Source organism: Falco cherrug, chromosome 7 (genome assembly GCF_023634085.1).
Source record: "Falco cherrug isolate bFalChe1 chromosome 7, bFalChe1.pri, whole genome shotgun sequence".
In the NCBI taxonomy this organism is placed as follows: domain Eukaryota; kingdom Metazoa; phylum Chordata; class Aves; order Falconiformes; family Falconidae; genus Falco; species Falco cherrug.
Window position 1 is genome coordinate 32621437 of NC_073703.1, and position 21324 is coordinate 32642760.

A 21324-nucleotide genomic window follows, 5' to 3' on the forward strand; every position below is an offset into this window, starting at 1 on the left:
TGGGCAAAGTAGTGCCTGGGCAAGAGGATGTGCTGAGAGGTGCTGGCATACAAGGTCACAGTGTGGGGAGTGGCAGCAGTACAAGGGGATGTACCAGTGAGCCCACTGGGCAGAAACAATCCCCCATAGGGTGTTACTACAGTGAGAAGCCAGTCCAGCTGGGATACAGACAGGATGCTCAGACACCAAAGCAGTAAGGCTGATTTTCCCTGGGAGATCTCATGGACAGAACACAGGAAGAACAAATTGTCCATGTCAGTGCTGAGAGCTGAGTCAACTCCTCCAGTGCAAGGGAGGTGATTCAACATTACTTCTTTGGAGGACTGTGACCTCAGGGCAGTACCTATGGACCTCACCCCCAACAGCATGATACCATTACCTGGTGGCAGGTAGGGATGGCCAAGGCTGGAAGTGTAGGCAAGACGTGTAAGAATTACCAAGAGAATTAGGACTGTGAAAAAACAAAGACCAGGGCAAAAAACCCTAATGAGATGTAACTGACAAAGGCATGAAAGGGTAACAAGAGAACCAAACGATCTTGCTGGAGACTCCTGCTCAGCACTTCTGATTTGGGGAATTTCCAGGGGACATTGTAGGTGTTTAGGAGCCCAGAGGGAACACCAGTCCAGGTGAAGTATGAGAGTGGCCTGAGAAATCTGACATAAAGGAGGGTATCTTCTGGGGTCTTAAACAAAGGAAAAGCAACCCTGCCAGGGTAAACAAGCCTGCCATATGAGGAAAGGCTGAGAGAACTGGGTTTGTTCAGCCTTGAGAAAAGGCTTAGGGGACACCTTATCACCATGTTCCAGTATTTAAAGGGTGGCTACGATGACAATGGAGAATCCCTTTTCACAAGGAGTCACATTTGAAAAAATTAGGGGTAATTGGTACAAGTTACTCCTGGGGAGACTCTAATTGGACACAAGAGGAATGTGAAAATTTCACAATGAGAACAATCAACCATTGGAATTATCTCCCCAGGGAAGTGGTGGATTCCCCAACACTGGACACTGAAGATTCAGCTGGACAGGGTGCCTGGGCCATCTTGTCTAAACCGTGATTTTGCCAAGAAACGTTGGACCAGATGACCCTTGAGGTCCATTTCAACCTAGTATTCTATGATCCTGTGAATTGTTTTCCTTTATATCCATCAATATGCCTCTCCCAAAACACAGCAGTTCCTTTAAGTTCGCTCAAGTGCTAAGAAAAAATTACATGAACCCAGAAAGCCCGTAGGAGGTCTACTGACTGACTGGGATTGTCCCTTTTGAAACAGGATCATGAGCAGAGTTTGCAGCAGTTTGTGGCGGCTACTGCTGAGAGTAGTTGGGTTTTCCAGACACCCTCCATCTGTGATATATATCTGGCCACTTAGCAGCAGAACAATTCCTTCCTCCCACATGTGAATGCATCTGGAGTGTACCTCGTGTTCAAAAAAGGTCTCCTATCCAGCATAGTTACCAGTGCAGTTTTCCTCTTTGGGGACAGAAACTAATTTCAGAGTTAAAATAGAGGGAGTATCAAAGATGCCTTGGCATATGCCTTGGCCAGGAGGGATGCCACAGGCTGTGATGTTTACTGGCCTCTGCCATAAAGAGGGGAAAAATGAAACACCATATAAATACAATTCACTGAAATATTGCCAAACTGGGTGTGTGATAAATATCTAGACCAGGGGTCCTCAAACTTTTTAAACAGGGGGCCGGCACGCGGATCAAGTGGCAGGAGGTCATCTGCGGCTGCTTAGTTTCCTCCCCCAACCCCCGGCAGGGGCGGGGGGTTCTGTAAATACTGGGGGCCGGATTGAGGACCCTGGGGGCCGTATCCAGCCCGCGGACTGTAGTTTCAGGACCCCTGCTCTAGGCAGACAACATCCACAGCCTTTCCCCGATCTACTAAGTGGATCATCTTGTCATAGAAGACCAGGTTAGTCAAGCAGGTTAGTCACATACAGTGATATGGCCAAGCAGTTCTTCATGAAAACTAAGTCTATCTTACATTATCTTCTCTGGAACATAGGAAGTCATGGACATCTCCTTATTCTTAAATTAGGGACCTCAAGCCACCTGGAGGATCTTAATATAAGGATCCCCATATGAGGAGGCTTGAGGCAGGTCAACAGCACACAGAGGGACTACTGAAGTTCATTGGGGATCTCCTAGGTTGGTGGGGAGATGAAGGCACAGCTGCGCACTCACCACGTAGGAGATACATCAAGACTTCATAAAAGCCACAACTTACCTAAGAAGCCCTGACAAATGCAATGATGAAGGAGGGCATAGCCATATTCCAAAGCAGGACCAATGAGTATGTGCTTTTGAGTGGGTCTCTTGGTATGTCCATGCGTGGAGGGGTGTCATCAAACTCTTGGAAAGGCACAGAGATTTTCAGCCACTGAGTGGAGTCCTGTCGTAAGGGAGCCAAGAATTTCATGGGAAACACTCCAGGGAATGATTAGGGGATCAACCCAGGCAGACTCAGAATCACAAACATTAGTAACTGTCTGCAAGCACTCTTCTATACTCATCATCTGGTCAAGTAAGAAAAAAATAGATCCTAGGAATCCATTAAGACATGCAGACCCTTGGGGTCTCTGGGGACCCTGCCACTGAGACAAACACAGCATGTGTTGTGGATTAGCCCCAGTGGACAGATAAGCACCACAGTCTCTCACTCACTTCTCCTCCCACCCCCAGTGGGACAGGGGAAGAGGAAAGGAAAAATAAACCCAAAGAAACTTGGCAGTCAAGATAAAACAGACAAACAAACAAACAAGGAAATTGTTTAATAAGCAAAGGATAAATGGAAGGAGAGGGAAGAAAACAAAATGAAACAAGCGATGCCAAGGGCATCACTCACCACTTCCCACGGATAGACCAACGCCCAGACAGTTCCTAAGCAAAAGATGGCTAATCCTCCTAAAGCCCCCTCTTTCCCCTTTTATTGCTGAGCATGATGTCATATGGTACAGAATATATCTTTGGTTAGTTAAGATAACCTACCTGGTTGTGTCCCTTCCCAACATGCTGCACACACCTCAATCTATTCACTAGGGGAGCAGAGTGAGAAACAGGGAGAGCCTTGATGCTGTTCAAACACTGTTCAGTGAAAACTAGAACATCAATGTGTTATCAGTACTGTTTTTTCAAAAATCTAAAACACAGCAGCATGTGAGCTGCTATGAAGAAAATTAACATTATTGTAGCCAGGCCCAGTACATCATGGCAGATGGCAACACTATGCCAAACTCTTTGCATGCCCTAAAAAAGTGAAAAGAATCTCAAAACCTACAGGCTTGATCCTAAAGGGTGTACAGGCTGACACGACTCTAACATTTGTGGGGATTTTGCCTGAATCAGATCTCTGGGCCACAGCAAACAAAGCATCTTCATACTGATTCCAATGTGACTTCTCTATAAAAAGTCTTTCATGGCATCACAGGATCACAGGGTAACTCAGGTGGGAAGAGACCTCAGGAGGCTTCCAGACCAATGTCCTGCTCAAAACAACATCAGCTCTTAGGTCAGACCAGGTTGCTCAGGGTTTATTCCAGCTGAGTGTTAGAAAATCCCCAACAATGGAAACTGTACAACCAAGAGGTTCGCAGACCCTCGGGTTCTTCTCCCCAGTGCTGAGTCCTGAGCCTGTATCCTTGCAAGGTATTCTGCATTCCCAGGGGGATGACTTTGCATTGGTCCTTATTGAATTTCATAAAGTTCCTGTTGGCCCATTCCTCCAGCCTTAGTAGGAGGAAGCCTGCAAGCACATCACCTGGGCCTCTCAATTTGCTGTTACCTGTGAACTTGATGAGAGTGCATTTCATCACCTCTTCCAGGTCACTCATAAAGATGTTTGACAGGACAGACCTCAGAATAGATCCTTGTAGTACTCCACTACACTAGGCAAAGTACAACCCATTAACCATTAACCTTGGAATATCTTTAGTATCTTTATTGATGATCTGGGTGAGGGCATCGAGTGCTGCCTCAGTAAGTTTGCAGGCAACACCAAGTTGGACGGGAGTGTTCATCTGCTTGAAGACAGAAAGGCTCTGCAGGGGGGTGTGGACAGGCTGGGTTGATGTCCAAAGCCAATTCCATGAGGTTCAACAAGGCTCAGTGCCAGGCCCTGCACTCGGGCCACAGCAACCCCACGCCACCCTACAGGCCTGGGGCAGAGTGGCTGGGAAGCTGCCTGGAGGAAAAGGCCCTGGGGGTGTTGGTCAGCGGCCGGCTGCATATGAGCCAGCAGTGTGGCCAGGTGGCCAGGAAGGCCAAGAGCGCCCTGGCCTGTGTCAGAAATAGTGCGGCCAGCAGGGCTAGGGAATGATGGTCCCCCTGTGCTCGGCACTGCTGAGGCCGCACCTCGAGCAGCGCGATCAGTTTTGGGCCCCTCACTACAAGAAAAATACTGAGGTGCTGGAGCGCGTCCAAAGATGAGCAGCGGAGCTGGTGAAGGTTCTGGAGCTCAAGTCTGACGAGGAGCGGCTGAGGGAACTGGGGTGTTGAGCCTGGAGAAAAGGAGGCTGAGGGGAGACCTTAGCGCTCTCTGCAGCTGCCTGAAAGGAGGTTGTGGCGAGGTGCATGTCGGTCTCTTGTCCCACGTAACAAGCGCTAGGACAAGAGGAAAAGGCCCCAGGTTGCACCAGGGGATGTTTAGATTGATACTGGGAAAGATTTCTTCACCAAAACGGTTGTCAAGCACTGGAGGAGGCTGCCCAGGGAAGTGGTGGAGGCACCATCCCTGGAGGTAGTTAAAAGACGCGCAGACGTGGCGCACCACAGCATGGGTTATTGGTAGACTTGGCAGTGCTGGGTTTGCGGTTGGACTCGGTGATCTTAAAATCTTTTCCAATGTAAACAATTATATTATTCTATGAATCTGATGACATAACTGGTGTTTTGTTGGTTTGATTGTGCACCCAGCAACACTGTAGTGTCCTCTCTTGGATACACTGCAACTGGAAATATGGGCAGAAGAACCTGTCCAGGCCATGGCACATAGGCAACCTGCACGCCTCTATGTCCAAGGTTTTGCTGCAAGCTGTTGTGGCCACGTGTCATGGTTTAACCCCAGCTGGCAACCAAGCACCTTGCTCACTTCCTGCCCCCAGTGGGATGGGAAGGGGGATCGGAAAGGAATGTAAAACTCAAGGGTTGAGATAAGAACACTTTAATAGGTAAATCGAAAGCTGTGCAGGCAAGCAAAGCAAAGCAAGGGATTCATTCACCACTTCCCATGGGCAGACAGGTGTTCGGCCATCCTCAGGAGTGCAGGGCTCCATTGTGCGTAACGGTTACTCAGGAAGACAAATGCCATAATGCCAGACATCCCCCCCTTCCTTCTTCTTCCCCCAGTTTATACACTGAGCATGACGCCATGGTATGTTTTTTTGACAGCATATGGAATACTTCTATGGCTAGCTTGGGTCACCTGTCCTGGCTGTGTCCCCTCCCAATGTCCTGTGCCCCCCCAGCCCTGGCAGGCCCAAAAAACCGGAAAGTCCTTGATTTAGTATAAACATCACTCAGCAACAACTAAAACCATCAGTGTCCTATCAACGCTGTTCTCACATCAGAGCCGAAACACAGCACTGCACTAACTACTAAGAAGAAAATTAACTCTATCCCAGCTGCAACCGGGACACCATGCAGGGCTGCATGACCCTGCCCTGTGCTGCAAGAAGAGAAGTGAAGCCCAGAAGAGCACTCCAGCTCCATTTCCCTGAAGCTCTCCCTGGTGGTTAGGGCAAGAAGGGGCTTATTGGTTCATCAGGGGTTGCCCTGGAGTCCAGTTCTTGGAGTTAGCAGAAGTCAGAGGAAGGAAAATGTTTTTCAAGCAAGCTCCCCTGTGGGCCCTTTGCAGGCTATCCTCACCTGTCCCCAGAGCCTCTTGAGCAAGAGATGGCCACCTGCCAGCTCCTCACATCCTGACTCGCTTTTCCTGAGAACTCAGCAAGGCAGAGGTTCACAGACAGGAGGAAATCCCTAAGCAGCATGCAGCCCAGAGAGTGGAAAGTTTGGGGGTGGGGTGGGGTTGCGTTTGTGGTTTTTGTTGGTTGGTTTTGGTTTTTTTTTCACCCAACTTCCTTAGGAATGTATTTGACAGCTCACTGTCCCTGTCAGCACAGGATCCCAGTGGAAACCGAAGCTGGGAGGGCTCTTCCTGCCTGTGGGAGGCTTCCCAGGAGTGTGAGGGATTTTCTAATAACCACATTTTACTCCCTGTCCCTTGCTGCGTCCCACCAAAGGCCATGTGCAGTGGCAAACTGCAGACGGGTTTGCTGGTGGTTGGCTACTTCATCTACCTTCTCGTGGGTGCTGCCGTTTTCCAGGCATTGGAGAGGACTGCTGAGAAGCAAGAGAAAATGGCAGCTGCCCAGATGAAGGAAGCTTTTCTGCAGAACTTCACCCACCTCACGGTGGCAGAGATGGAGCAGTTTATGAAGGTAAGTACCAGCCCTGTGGAAGCCTTTTTTCCCTCATGTTTCCTCATCAGAGCTGTTTCCTACTCAGCCTAGCTAAACAGACAACTTTCACTGCGTTCCTACTGCAGATGACTTTAGCAGACCCCAAGCCCACTCTCTGGTCTGAGCAGGCAGGCCACTCTGATAGTAAATACAGCTTGTGTAGCTTGACCAGACCTTATGTGTTAGATATTAACAGTCCCCATCCTGCAATGTCCTGACTCCTTGGGGTTTTGACTCCTCTTGATTCAGCTTTTGGTGGGGCTGTGCTCATCTACAGTGGGTGGCATGGCAGGAAAAATGAGCCTGTCTGAAATGAACGGACATGGTTGCCACCTATAGAGTGTCACAGAAAGCAAAAGGAACAATACTCTGAAACAATTTGTTGGGCAAAATAATAAACCCAAATCACTACAAGGAGGGTGGCATAGTCAGGTGGGTTTTTACTTTTTTTAAACATTTTTTTTACTTTTTGAAGATGCTGCAGAAGTGAAACAGGTAGCCTGGCCATGGGAAAGGTGTTTCTGGTCATGGCACAGGAAGCTGAGAATGAGTATGCCTGTCCCTTTGTGTTCGGTATTTCCTAGCTCTATCTACTTCAATGCAGAAAAAAAGGGAGAGTTCAAATAGCCTTGCTGTAAACATTTCTGCATGGGAAACTAATTGAGCTCTTAATGGGCCAGTTCCCAGGACAAAGAAGGAGGTGAAGAACCAGTATTTCTAATAACACAACCAGTGATCCAGCCCCCAGTTCACGTATGCATGCATCCTCTTCACCATGGATGTTTTTTTGTGGGTAGGGGAGGGAAAAAATAAAGAGGAACTTTTCAAGACTATGACATTTTTGTGCAAGGGCTGTGGAATGGTTTCTGTTACCCTTGATTTTCTGGGACACCAGCAAAAAAGATAGTGAGGGAGGAAGAGCGGAGGAAGACTTTTCTGGTGCAGTTTATTCCATCTTGTGTCTTGCCTCTTGCAGGGCTCAGCCCGGGATTTTATCTAGGTTGTTTCTGTACAAGCTAGCCTGCCTTCCAGATATCCAGTCCAATGTTTTCTGTTTGCTAAAGGCAGGGAAAGCTGAGTACTGTTTGGTTTGGGTCTTTCATTATTGTATGTTTTCTTTTAACTTAAAAAAATATTAATAGCACTTAGCATTAAAACCAAGGAAGAAGGGAAGAGTCTGAAAATGCATAACAGGATAGATGATAGGGCTGGAGGGTCTTGGGAGAAACATCCAGTCAAACCTCCTATGGCAGGGCAGTTTCAACTCAACCCAAACCATCTCTGACAGATGTTCATCTAACTTCATATCAAAGGCCACATTGTAAATATGTGCGTATGTGTTCATGTGTGCAGTTTGGAGAAGAACGTGTGTGTCAGGTTGAATTCTGATTGTGGTCGCACCAAGAGTAGTGCTTTGGAAATCAACGGACCTTCTCTGAATTTAAATCTGTGACACTAATCAGAACACAGCCTTAAAATGAAATTCTCTGTGTATGCCACATGTGCCCTGCTGTAACTCATTGATGCCCTTCTGGGAGGAAGCAGTCACTGCTCCATGGGCCTGCACACAGCTGGGTGATTAGATGCTGGATGCACCACTGCCACCTCAAGAGCAAACTCAAAACCAGCAACCAGCCACCCCACCACTTAAGCCAGTGGGCTGTCTTACTCTGCAAAGTCCTAGTCATCTGTAGGATATTTTTTTCCAAAGTACTTACCCTAAAAGAATGGAGGTCTTTGATCATGCTAAAAGAAACAAGTTCTCCTAACACCCACTAGAGCATTCAGCATAAACAGGGCAACAGACTAACCAAAACCACTGGCCGCCTGCTACGCAGCCTTGGAGGTGAAGGGGTGAATAGTGTCAGAGTGTTGCTGAGGACAGTGTTCACAGGAAAGGAGCAGTAGTTGGCTAAGTCTGTAGTATTCTTGCAGCAAGCACTTCAGCAGCCACGCTGGTACCAAACTTTGCTTTCCCTCCCAGAACCTGACTGAAGCCATTCAGAATGGAGTGTACCCTGTTGGAAATGAATCACAGATTGAAGATAGCAACTGGGATTTCAGTAACTCCTTCTTCTTTGCAGGCACAGTTGTCTCTACAATAGGTAGGTCTAATGTGTGTGTGATGCTTATTATGTCAGGTTATGAGGATCCAAATGGATAATACTTTCAAGGGTAAAAACTCCAGCCCTTCATTATCATGGATGGTAAGCAGCAATGCACTTGGTCCTGAGACCTCACCACTACACAGCTTTTTGTGCATTATTTTGGCTTGTGAAATACTAGTAGCCTTTCACATTATTTCCCACTTGTTTCCTCTTTTTGAGCCATCTATTAAAATGTTCCCTATGATGCCAGTTGTGGGAGGGAGATCACTTTCCCGGTCTTTATTCTAGGGTCAAATAGGTTTTAAATGCTGTAAAGCATAAAAGAATGGTAGGAAAGAAATGAACTCTGCTGTCTCAATAACCTGTGCTGAGCTGTTAGTGCACATATTGAATTAGTAATATGCCAGGAGGAAAAGAAAGGGAAGGGGGCAAGGCAAATGCTGAGACTTTTACACTGCTGCTTCAAGCTGTTCTGAGCTTTTCACGGACTGCCTGCCCCTGCCTGCCTCTCCCTTTCTCTGAAATATGCATTCCAAAGAGTGCAGGCCTGCACATTTAAGCATAAAATCCGCACTGTTGGCTTCTGCTTCACGCTTTCATGCAGGGAAAGTCAAATCTGTGTTTTTGCAGAGTGAAGTGAGGCCTCACTCCTACTACACCCTAGGCACAGCAGCTCCACCGATCTGTGTGTGGCATGTCACAAGGGCCTCAGTGGTGTCGCAGCATCACAGCAGCTGTGTGTTATATGAAATCATGTGAAGACCTCCTGCAGTAGAAGAAGGAAAGGCTATTGACCCATCAGATCAATAACAAATGTTCCATGATTGGAACAACATTCACATATCGATAAAACATCCCTAGTTTGCCAGCAGCCTGCTACTGGCCAGTCCATTCATTGCCACCACCTGTATTATTGTATTTTTTCACCATAGCATTTCTCTGCCAAACAAATCAGCTGCTTCCCTCAAATTAGTTTCCCTGGTGAGGCAGTGTTGTGGTTTAACCCCAGTCAGGGACTAAGCCCCACACAGCTGCTCGCTCCCTCCTGGTGGGATGGGGGAGAGAACTGGAAGAGTAAAAGTGAGAGAACTCATGGGTTGAGATAAAGCCAGATTAATAGGTAAAGCAAAATCCACACACGCAAGAAAAGCAGGACAAGGAATTAATTCACTGCTTCCCATCGGCAGGCAGGTGCTCAGCTATCTCCAGGACAGCAGGGCTCCATCACATGTAACGGTGACTTGGGAAGACAAACACCATCACTCTGAGCATCCCCCCCACATCCTTCTTCTTTATCCCCAGCTTTATGTGCTGAGCATGACGCCATACGGCATGGAATATCCCTTTGGTCAGTCAGGGTCAGCTGTCCTGGCTGTGTCCCCTCCCAGCTTGTGCCCCGCAGCCTGCTCGCTGGTGGGGTGGGGTGAGAAGCAGAAGAGGCCTTGACTTTGTGTAAGCACTGCTCAGCAACAACTAAAACATCCCTGTATTACCAACACTGCTTCCAGCACAAATCTGAAGCATAGACCCATACTAGCTAGCGTGAAGAAAATTAACTCTATCCCAGCCAAAACCAGCACAGGCAAATAGGCTGTTCCAGGAAAAATGCAACTTTGCCTGTTTCTCAGAATCTTCACTGCAGAGGTCTGTTGTGAAGGTACATCAGGTATTTCCACTCATCTTCCCCAGGTTTTGCTATGAAAATGGAATACTTCTGCAAGAAGGATCACAAGACAGCAGAAGCACTTGGGGGCCTAGCAGCCAATAAATCACTCTGTTGTTTTATTTGTCTTTTCCCCCAAAGAAAACATTGTATTTTCCAATTAAATGGATTAAAAGTAATTAAGATGAACCCTGCTCAAGAAAGTGCCTTTTCTCAGGGTCACTGGTAGAGTAGGGACATACACAAAGTACAGGACTCTTGCACTTGCGTAATTCATGGGGTCTAAGAGGAACAATGTCTTCAGTCCATTAAAGGACATGTTTGGACTTCTGCAGCCATTGTTCCACTACTTAGATAAATCCTCTTTTAGTAGGACTTTAAGACAAATATCTCTCTGGCATGAATAAATCAGCCACCAGTATGGTCTTGACTAATTAGTCTGTTCTAATGCGCACTGCACTGCCTCCAACACTGGAGCCAGTATGTGGTCAGAACAACTTACTGGCATTTAACCAGGGAGGTCACTAACACACAGGCAAAGCACAAGAAGCTAGAGATGGCTCTAAGTGATTCTGACATGGCAAACAGCCTGGGACTCCAGCCTTGATGTCTTCCAGGTCCCCAGACTTTTAGTTCCTGTCTTTCCATGTATTTCTCACAGGACAGTGCATGTTTTCCATAACTGCTTTTAGATTGTGCTATCATTCCCACTAAGGCTTGATTGGGAACACACAGTGCCCTCTGCATCACCCCAAACATACAGGGTGAGTCATTTCATCTGCTTACTGCCTTTTCCAGAGGAAAGAGTACATGTGAACTGAGAAGTGCTGACCACATCTTTCAGGGTCAAAGGCAGACCAGGTTGGGTTAGGTGTGAATGTGACTGTGGACCGCTCCAGTTCTCTGGAATATCCCCTTTGACCCATCTTTTTTCATAGGTTATGGCACACTACGTCCTAAAACTGCTGGGGGCCAGATCTTCTGTGTCTTTTTTGCTCTGTTTGGAATCCCTCTGAATATTGTTTTTCTACACCGTGTTGGTAAGATGCTCTCACTGCTGTGTAAAAAGCTGGGAAAATTCCTGTACGAGAAAGGAATGAGAAAGGTAATTGGGTTTACTTACTCAGGCACAGTTATATGCTCATTTCTAGGGTTTTTTCTCAAGATGTATGCTGGCATTATCCTCTACTGTATTTGTTCTCATGCTGTGTTAGACATTGTGCTAGGAGAGAGGAAGAGGTATTCTTCACGTGCAAAGCTAAACAGACCAGGCAACCATAGAGGAGATATTCAGAGAAAAAGATGCACTTTGTCTACCCATCTAAAGGGCAGCAATCCCCTTTCAGCAATCAATGGAGAGAGTGGGCACCTTATCCCACTTCTCTAGACACATCTCAGGAGCTAGCATTCTAGGGAAGTGGCTATCTCTCTTTGTAACCAGTAGAGAGATTAGCAAAAAGCAGATGAGCTGTAAAAAGCAGGTGAACTGTAGGGCTTTCAATGGATATTGACTCAATACCGAGTTTGTCACTTCCTTACTCATTATACAGTCCTTTAATCCCTCTCCTCCCCTGACTTTGACAGAAAGGAAACATCAGGTTGAAATTGTCCATTTGAGCCCAGTTGCTGAAAGGTGAGGAGGCACCTGTAAATGGTTAAAGACAGGATGTGTCTTGCCTGGTTCTGCCCCAGGTTCTCTGCAGCTCCTGCCCTTCTCTCACCACTACTGAGGAAGTGAAAACAGCTTTTCTGTGTCTCCTACTGTAATTCTTTTTCAGGACAAGGCATGAACACTACAGACAACCCTGTTCAAATTGCTAAATTTATCCCCATGTCTGGTGTACTTAAGAACATAAGGCTTGATGACATATAGACTTAAGCACATGCACAATGCACGAAGGCTTGAAAAATTATCCAAGTGTTGCCATTAATATCCAGACAATCTGGACTTATAAAATTATATACAGAAACAATATGCATGTCTGGCTAACAAATCTTAATATATAACAAGTTTTTTTCTGCAGTCAAGGCTTCTTCATGACTGCTGGGAAGTAGGATGGTTCAAAAGTTACCGTCCAGGCACTTCTTCATCAGGAGCTCATTTGTTAAAGGTCTTCTTGTAGTAAGGTATCCAGCGGGTAGGAGCCAAGTTGTAGCACTGACACAATGAAAAATCAAGTCAACAATCAAGACTCTTGGAGATCATACTGTCAGAAATGGTGTAAATATTTTGTTTAAAGTCTATATTCCCAGGAATTTTGAACGTTCTTTAGGTACCACCTGAATACCTAAAAACTGAAAGTGAAGTCATCTGATGAAAAGTGGAAATAGTCTGACTCCAGTAAAAGTTATTGGATAGGAATTCCTCCTATACTTGTGGTCATTGGAGGTTGATACAATCAGATAAAAGACTACATCTCCCAGGGCTACTGTGGACATGCAACACCCACAATACATGGCTTCTCCCTGCTTCAGAGCAAGGCTAAGGTACTTTCAGAGGAAAAGCACTCAATACAAATCCTTCAGTGCCTATGGTCCTGTTAAGTATTCCTAGATAACTACTCATTTTGAATAGCAACCATTATATATGGCCTACTAGGGTGTCAAATCATGATTATAATTGAACTTGTTTCTTTTCCAGAAGAAGATAGAATTTCTGACCCTTTTGTTCTTCCTGGCAACGGGCATCCTGGTTTTTCTGTGCTTGCCATCACTCTTCTTCCAGATAACAGAGGGCTGGTCCTACAGTGAAGGAATTTACTTTGCATTTATCACCCTCAGCACCATTGGCTTTGGAGATTATGTAGTAGGTAAGGTTGATTTCAGAGAGAAGGCACAGCAAAGCACCAAGGTTATGGCTGTAGTTACCACGGGTTGACTGTATGGTCCACCAATGTACTGCAGAGACAAATCTTCTGCCTGAGTCTTTGACTAGTCTTTGCCTGGTACAGCTCTGAGGGAAGTGCTCATTTCTCTGGGACTGCATGTGCTGGTGAAAGCACAAAACTGTCTAAATATAATGAAATGCTGTGCTTTGGGGTGCAAGAATCCAAGTATTTTGGGGAGGGAAGGGGGAGTGCGGAAGCGTGGAGAGAATTCAAGGAGCTTAGGAATTTGTGGGCCATCCAGTAGCTAAAGAGGGCCTACAAGAAAGCTGGAGAGGGACTTTTTACAAGGAAATGTAACGATAGGGCAAGGAGTAATGATTTTAAACTGAAAGAAGGTAGATTTAGATTAGATATTAGGAAGAAACCCTTTATTGTTAGGATGGTGGGGCACTGGAATATGTTGCCCACAGCAGCTGTGGATGCCCCATCCCTGGGAGTGCTCAGGGCCAGGCTGGATGGGGCTTGGAGCAATGTGGGCTAGTGGAAGGTGCCCCTGCCCGTGGCAGGGGTTTGGAACTAGATGATCTTTAAGGTCCCTTCCAACCCATACCATTCTCTGATTCTATGATATACCAAAAGGGAACAGTTTGCAACAGTCATACAAAATAAGGCACATATCCCTGCTTTAGCCATCTAAAACATGTTTCAAAGTGTAAAGAAATAGCGATCATGTTTCAGAAGACATGTTTTTACACATCAGACTGAAAGGTGAAAATCCAGTCATGGGGAAGTGGAGAAATCTACTCTGTGAGAAGTGGGGCTTAAACAGATGTATCACTGTGAAAATGGCCTTCATCGGTCTCCTATGCATCCCTGGAGGGTCTCTGTCTTCACAAACCAGAGCTTAGGATTTCCCCTGAAGACTAACTGTTTAAGCTAAACTCTAGCATGCTGGAATGCTTCCCAAAACACTTCTGGGGATCTGCTGACCAAAATAGACTCTTCATGGAATAAGCTTCCAGAGCAACTCCAAAATGATCACCAGGAGCTGAATCAGTGCCCACAGAAGAAGCAATAAAACACCTGGACTCTACAGAAAATCAAAGATTTCTCTACAACCTGTCCCGCTAGCATCTTGCCAGCCTGAACTTGTCTTCAGTGGGTATACGAGAAAAAAAAAAAACACCTCTGAAGCGAATACTTGAACACCAGTGCTGTCCCTATAGAAAATCTAGAAGCCTCACCTTCCTCTCTGATGGAGAGTCACCCACCACACAACAAACCCTAGGCTCTCAAGCCTTGCAGAGATGCAGGGGAGGCTTTGGAGACCGGCTGGCAGCCTTGCTGTGTGTTCGAAAGATTGCTTACAGCAGGCTGAGAACTTTGGCAGAGGGAGCCCACAAGCTTTCCCTGACCTTACTTATCTTAGTGTCTGCTAAAGAGGGTGGGTAGTGCTTTGATGATCCAGTTGACTCTCCGTAGGACTGCTAGCCCTCACCTGTGTGATACACCTCAGACTTGAGTGACATGGAACACAGGAAGCTGGAGGGTGGCTGGTGCCATGCAGGAGAAAAAAATGAACGTCAAACTGACACACTCTTTTCCCTTGTCCAAATTACAAATGCTTTTTACAATAATGACAGCAAGTCACAGTCTGGAAACTACTACCTTCATAGCACTTTCCTCCTCTGCAGCCATATTTTATAAATACAGTCAAAAAATAACAATTAGATGGGCCTCCTGGCTCTGTGATTTTGTCTTCATTAGGATGACTTAACTGGAGCTGAAATACTTTTCCCTGCAGTATTTATCCTAATTGGCCTTAAACAGTGATAAAATGGTGATGTTTAATGCCTCACACCTTCACAATGAAACAAGCAGAATCAATGACTGCTCTGAGTATTATGCATTTAGAATTAATTACAGATGACAAACAGATTTACCCTGGCCAAGTGGAACAGAACAGGTTTGAGTTTATATGCATTTTAGTAATTCAGAACTGGTTTGTAGGTGTTGTACTTCAAGGAAAGATAAAGCCTGTTTGGGGTAGGGAGATATCCTAGGAAGATGGCATAGTCTGGATTTAACTGTTTATAATACATTGCACCAGGAGAGATTCAGATCGGATATTAGGAAAAATTTCTTCATCAAAAGAGTTATCAAGCACTGGAACAGGCTGCCCAGGGAAGTGGTTGAGTCACCATCCCTGGAGGCATTTAAAAAATGTAGATGTGGTGCTTAGGGACGTGGTTTAGTGGTGGACTCAACAGTCCTGGGTTAATGCTTGGACTCAATCATCTTTAAAGATCTTTTCCAACTTATGATTCTATAATTTTGTATAGGTGATACCTCTAGGGTGAAACTCCCTTTGGGTTGTAAACTGAATTTATGCCCTGCTGAAGTTCAGTTTTGAGTTAACATTACAAAAATATTACTAGTTGCTTTGCTAACCCCACATCATGAACTTCAGATAAGAGCACAAAAGGATATGCTTCTGTGCAAGGCTGGCATCCTCTCCGCCAACCCAGCCCCCAGCTGCAGCAGAAGAAACATCTGTTGATCTAGCCAAACCAGCCCACACCTGCCCATTTCCAGAGCTCTTGCAAGATGAAGTACAAAAATGCTGCACATTGATCTATGCAGTACAGAGCACTGCAGGACCTGAAAATAGTTGTCAGTTGAGAGTTGCTCCTTCTGGGCAGCTTCACAATGGGAAATGATTCAGAAGGGTTGTGATGATGTCCCTGTTCATGCACATTGCTGTGTTACCTACTACGTGGAGTCACCCCTGACAGCAACTTATAGCATTCAATAAGCAATATCACCAAGTTTTCCTGCAAATGTCAGGGCCATATCAGCTGTATCATGATAATAACTTTGTGTGGGACTAAGTGGAGGAGGAGCAAATGTTCTCTGTGTGTTGGTGGTGGATCGCTGATGTCTGAAGAAACAAACAAAATGACCCATGCAGAAAAGCAAGTGTGCGATACTGGCTGAATGCTAAGAGGTTTGGACTGCATGAAATAAGCTTCAGTCCACAGTTTTCCAACAGAGAAGGTTGTGTTCTTGGCACATGTCAGTGAGCTCTCATCAGTCACCTAGTTTTTTGAAGGAGGAAGCTCCTGAAGTTGTTCGAAAGGGAAGTAGGAATTGCAACTACTCTCTGTGTGATCAAGGGTACCTATAATTTAAATCAAATATTTATTAAGTTATAATCACACTTTATACAAATGCACAAAATTACAATAGCCTAGGTAATTGTCACATGGTTATGGTGGCCCATCGTGCTCTGCTTTTTGAGCTTTGGGAGTTTGGGAATATTTTCAAGATAATACAGTTTTATACTACTTCCCACATCATTGCATTAACCTGTAGATGCAGAGGTTGAACTGGGATTGATATGCTACAAGTGGGGAAAAAACCATCCTGCTCTGCTGCTAATTCTCCTCAATCTTAGTATATCTTTTTGACAGGCCAGCATGTTTGTGCTAGCATATATCAGTTTGTTGCAACAAGAGGCTCTCCCAGCCTTAAATTAATGCTGGAGAGGTGAGAGACTCTACTGCAATGAAAGAGTCACCTGAAAGTACTCAACATAAAGTACATTGATGAATCCATTAGGCTGGCCCACTTCACACAGGCAAAGCAATTTTAAGTTGTAATATTCTTCTTTCTCTCCCCTTCTCTGCAGGTAAACAGCCTGGCAGGAATTACTTTTCCTACTACCGATCACTGGTGGCGATTTGGATTCTTTTTGGCCTTGCCTGGATTGCTCTCCTATTTAATTTATTGACAACAGTACTAGAAGATACAGAAAAAATAATTGTCAAGGATCTCCACCAAATTGGAAAGGTGAGCAAGGACAGTGTAGCAAACCAACAAAGAAGATGCTGGCCTGCTCAATTTATTCTAGAAGAAGAATTACTGCCACCACGTGCTGGAGGGGATGCACAGAAAATTGAGTCATTAGCAGCAGATTCTGAACACACAAAAAATGAAAAAAATGTTTTTTCTCATAGCAAAACTTTTTCCATAACATATGAGAATTGAATTCTTCATTAGAGAGTTGCTAGTTAATTATTCTGAAGAAATTCCCATGGAAATAAATTCTCCTACCTTTTGCTGACATGTGACCTTTCAGAACTCTAACGGTAAGGTATTTGCTTCTCAATTTGCAGCTCGGTTGTATGAACAACCTGGGAAGTGGACTTGTTTTACAAGGTGTTTTTATGGTGCTTCCACAAAAATGCAGAGAAGGGGTGAGAAAGAGCTTGCTGGTTCTATTTGGGTTTTTCTGCTTGCAAGGAATCATGTCTCTTCCAGGAACCGACATGCACAAGCTTTTCTGAGGCATTGCACAGCACCTTTGGAAAAAGAAATAAGGGTATATAACTTAATAGATGCCTAATTTGAGCCATCATATTGGACAAGCTGTTACAATCTGAAAGACTTGTTTAAAGGACAAGACCTGAGCTCAGTTCAGAGGCACTAGAAGCATCTAATGGACAGGGCTAGAAAAAGGTTATCATGTTGGAAATTGTTAATTCTACATCATCCCGTTTCATACTAAGATGAATAAAGGCAATTTCACATTTCATCCCTGTGGCTTTCAAAAACCTTTCTGATTATGTTTACAAAGAATATATAAACCCATGTAATATAATTCAAATATAATAATTTTATTCTAAAAGCATTTTCTAAGAACAGATGCTCATTTGAATGGAGGAGTCATCAGTGCATTGGAGCCTTGCTGCTATGTTTGTATTCCATAGGAGCTCTAAAGTAGTTTAAAATTACACTATTGTGCTGTGCTAAGGTAGCTTTCCCAGTGCAAGTGCTGTCTAAACAGTACAGCCTTACCTTCAACCAGGTGAAAAAAGGATGTCGGATCTGGGCACAGTGGTTCAGATGGCATGCAGGCCATCCTTGGGCGAAGACCCCAGTCTTTAAAGGCTCAATCTATGCATCAGGTGCCCAGTGAGAGTCACAAGTGCAGGAAAATCCTACTCTGAAGTGCTGGCAAAGCAGCTGTGCTAGACACATAGAAGTGAAAAGTCCTATAGGTGTATATGGTTACACGAAAATCAGTCTAGTCCGTTTTACTGTCTCTGACCATGCCTACTAACATATGCCTCCAATAGCTTAAGAACGAGGCAGCTCTGCCATGCTCCTGCACTAGGGTCCAATCCCTCTTCCAGTAGTTGGTGGCTCAAAGCCTGCCCAAACAAGAGGTGGGGTCTCCGTGATTCAAAGTCCATGAACTTGACCAAATACTGAACTTAAACCAGCACCCACAGTATCCACCCGAGGCAGTCCATAGATTTAGTACATGAAGTGCCTCCCTTTGATGGTGCTGAAGATGTCGCTTGACAGGTTTTTGTGATATCCTCAAGTGCCTGTTTTGTCAGACAGTAAATAATTGTTCTTGGGTCACCCTCTCTCTGGGTGTTAGTTACAGCAAGACCAGCCCTTACCAGAGATATTCCTATGTGAAAGGGAGAATAATTTACAGCTGTAAAGCAATTTTAGGCCATAAAGATGCAATCAGCCTTGAAGTTGAATTCGTAACTATTTCAGTCAAACAAACCCATGCTCCTTGCCAGAACAACTCTCCTGGTTCAGGACCTGGCATGTAGACCTGATCAAATATGTTTTTCTTTCCCTCCCCAAATTATTTTCCACTATTGCCCACAAGGTTGACTTTTCTCCTAATATGTTTCACTGTCAGTAAACCTTTCTGAGGCAGCAGGAACAAAAATAGACCAAAACAGGGGTAAGGTGGCAGGGATATCATAGGACACAGTGGTCTTTGTGCAAGCCATGACCCTGTCTCTATCACAAGGCGACTTCATAGCCAGGCAGATAAAGCAGCTGGGTGCTCCTGGGCTGGGATCTCTTCACGTGCCTGTTTTTCCCTCTCACCAAACATTGACTCACATTATTATTTTCCAGGCACCATTTTACCTCTTCTGTCTTTCCCAGCCCTTCTGACAAGGACTATTAATCCCATCCCCAATCCAATGGAGGTACCGTCAGGGCTGGTTTAGGGAGAGGTGGTCCTGCCTTGGGGTGCATTGGCCTTTTTGCACATCCTTTTGTAATCCCTTCCAGGCTAGTTCCTGGTGTTTGATCCACACAGCCCAAAGGTGGCAGGCAGGACCTCCTGGCCAGCACAACACGTGTTTGTTTGCTGTCTGGGGAGAAATGAGCCTCCAAGAAACACCCTGAAGTCAACACACCTCTGAAGAGTTTTCTTCAACTTGTTCCTACTGTTCCACTTGGTCCCTGCTGCGACAAATAACACAACCCAGCCCTGAAACAAGCTGGTAACATCCCATTGCAACGAAGACCAATCAAGGATGCTTGTTTAGACATTTCAGATAGGGCAAGAGAGATGGTTCAGGGACACTGACTGTAAACAGCAAGCACAGAGCCGGGTCATAGCTCTTTGAGCAGAATAGGACAAGTTTTCTGCCCTTCACACTAGTGAGCCATGAAAACCAAATGCTTCCCGTTTCCAAGTTAGTCTGCCCTGTACAACTACTGTCATAGGGTGCAGGCAATTCACCTTTTAACTCATCCCCTCTTGTCATGTTTCCCAGGTGAGGATGTGCCCCTCCAGGCAAGAGGGACTAAACTCCCAGGGCCAGGGCACATTGGAAATATGAGCCAGAAACTGCCACCATGAGGCTGTCCTCCTTCAGGCACCAAGAACTGAGGTGTCCCTTCAGCTGTAGAAGCTAGCCTAGGAACAGATCTACAAGCATAAAACCCATGAAAGCTCTTAGGAGAAATTAAGATAAATGCTCTAAGAAAGAAGACTAGTTATTCATAAAGCCTCATACCCACAAGGAGGCCTTTTGCAGAAGGTCTCAGCTTTGCTGCTCATGCCCTCTCGTGGCTGTGTACAACAGACACCCTCCCCTTGCATTTCTGCAGAGTTCAGGCAGTTTTACTCTGCCTCCTACTCTGCAGTTCAGCTGATGCAGCTGGTACAGCCCCGGCCACCGCAAGTTCCAGGGCAGCAGCTTTGTCAGTGCAAACCTTTGTCACAGGAAGACATCCTGTAATTTTATGCAGTTCATATGAGCTCGCTAAGGGCTAAAACATGCCACATTCTCAAGAAAGAGATGGGGATGGATCCCAAACTGGTCCAGCCAGGGATCCTGTCTTGTACCCATGCTGGAACACCTTTGTGCAGGTCAGCTGGGGTTACAACAGCTGTCTGTCAGCAAATCATCATGCTAAGGACCCTCGCTGTCAGCTCACACTGATGACTGGGTATGCGCCTATCACGTGCCCCATGCACCAGCTTTCCCAGCATAACATCTGCTGTAAGATGGAGGCACACATGCACACCCTTTGTCCCACAGGGAAAGGGCTCGGTACAGAGAAAATCTGCAAAATGGCAGGTTTGCGTGCATGCTTTGGGGTCAGATGAGCTGGGCCACTCTGCAGCAGCCTCAAGAGCAGACAACGCCTCATGCAGCAGAAGGGGTGGAGGTAGAAGCTGCAGGTACACAGAAGAACGAACCAGCACCAAAGGGTGTGTGGTCCTCTCCACTGGGAAAGGCAAGGGGAAAGCCCAGGAGAGCTGCAAGCCAGGGTGCAAAAGGAGCTTTCGTTTTGGCTGCAATATTTTTCCTCATGCTTATGCTGAACAATAAAACTGTCTCCAGAAGGGCTTAGGCACAGCAACAAGTGTCTCCAGGGCTGGAGGAAGCAGCCTTTTCCAGCATTATCACCTTCTGAGCACCACAGAACCACAGCAGATCTTGTCCTTGCATCACCCCTGAAAGGTGGAGCTGCTGCTTTCTGTGCAGATAGTAGGGGCCCCAGGGAAAATAAGTGTATCACCTGAGCTCATGCATGAGACCTTTGGCAAACATCTGGTCTGGTGCTCTCTCAAACAGGACCAGGTGTCCTGGTATTGCTTGCCAAGGAACTAGACCCAGCTAGTGGTTCTGTAGTTGCTGAGGTTAAGAAAGATATTCTTGAATTGAGAGCGAAGTTAGAACAGAGCTTCTTCTCCATAGATGGAGATTTAAAATGGTCCCAGAACTTTTAATTCATGAGTGTAAGCCAGGATCCAGCTCTTCTTCTGCATGTTCACCTTGCCCAAGGGACAGAAACCAGGAACATAATGCATTTTGAAATCCCTGTTCTGCCAAGCAGCGAGGCAGCAGCAGTCCTCTGGAGACCAGAGAGAGGGGTTCTCAGTCAGCAGATCCGCGCAGTCTGAGGACTTTTCTGGGA

At 45.8% G+C, this 21324-nt stretch overlaps 1 protein-coding gene across 2 annotated transcripts; it reads left to right on the forward strand.

Annotated features, from left to right (window-relative positions):
* Positions 1-5890: 5890 nt before the first annotated feature.
* LOC102059287 (potassium channel subfamily K member 16-like) lies at positions 5891-17665 on the forward strand. 2 transcript variants are annotated; one of them, XM_027805236.2, is made up of 5 exons: positions 5891-6448; positions 8454-8574; positions 11179-11345; positions 12885-13050; positions 16760-17665. In XM_027805236.2, the coding sequence occupies exons 1-5, from the start codon at positions 6254-6256 to the stop codon at positions 17116-17118; spliced, it is 1008 nt and encodes a 335-aa protein (XP_027661037.1). In that variant the 5' UTR covers positions 5891-6253; the 3' UTR covers positions 17119-17665. The 2 variants fall into 2 exon arrangements, with proteins under 2 accessions (XP_027661037.1, XP_014135315.1); XM_014279840.3 differs by having other exon boundaries at positions 5896-6448; positions 12882-13050.
* Positions 17666-21324: the final 3659 nt, after the last annotated feature.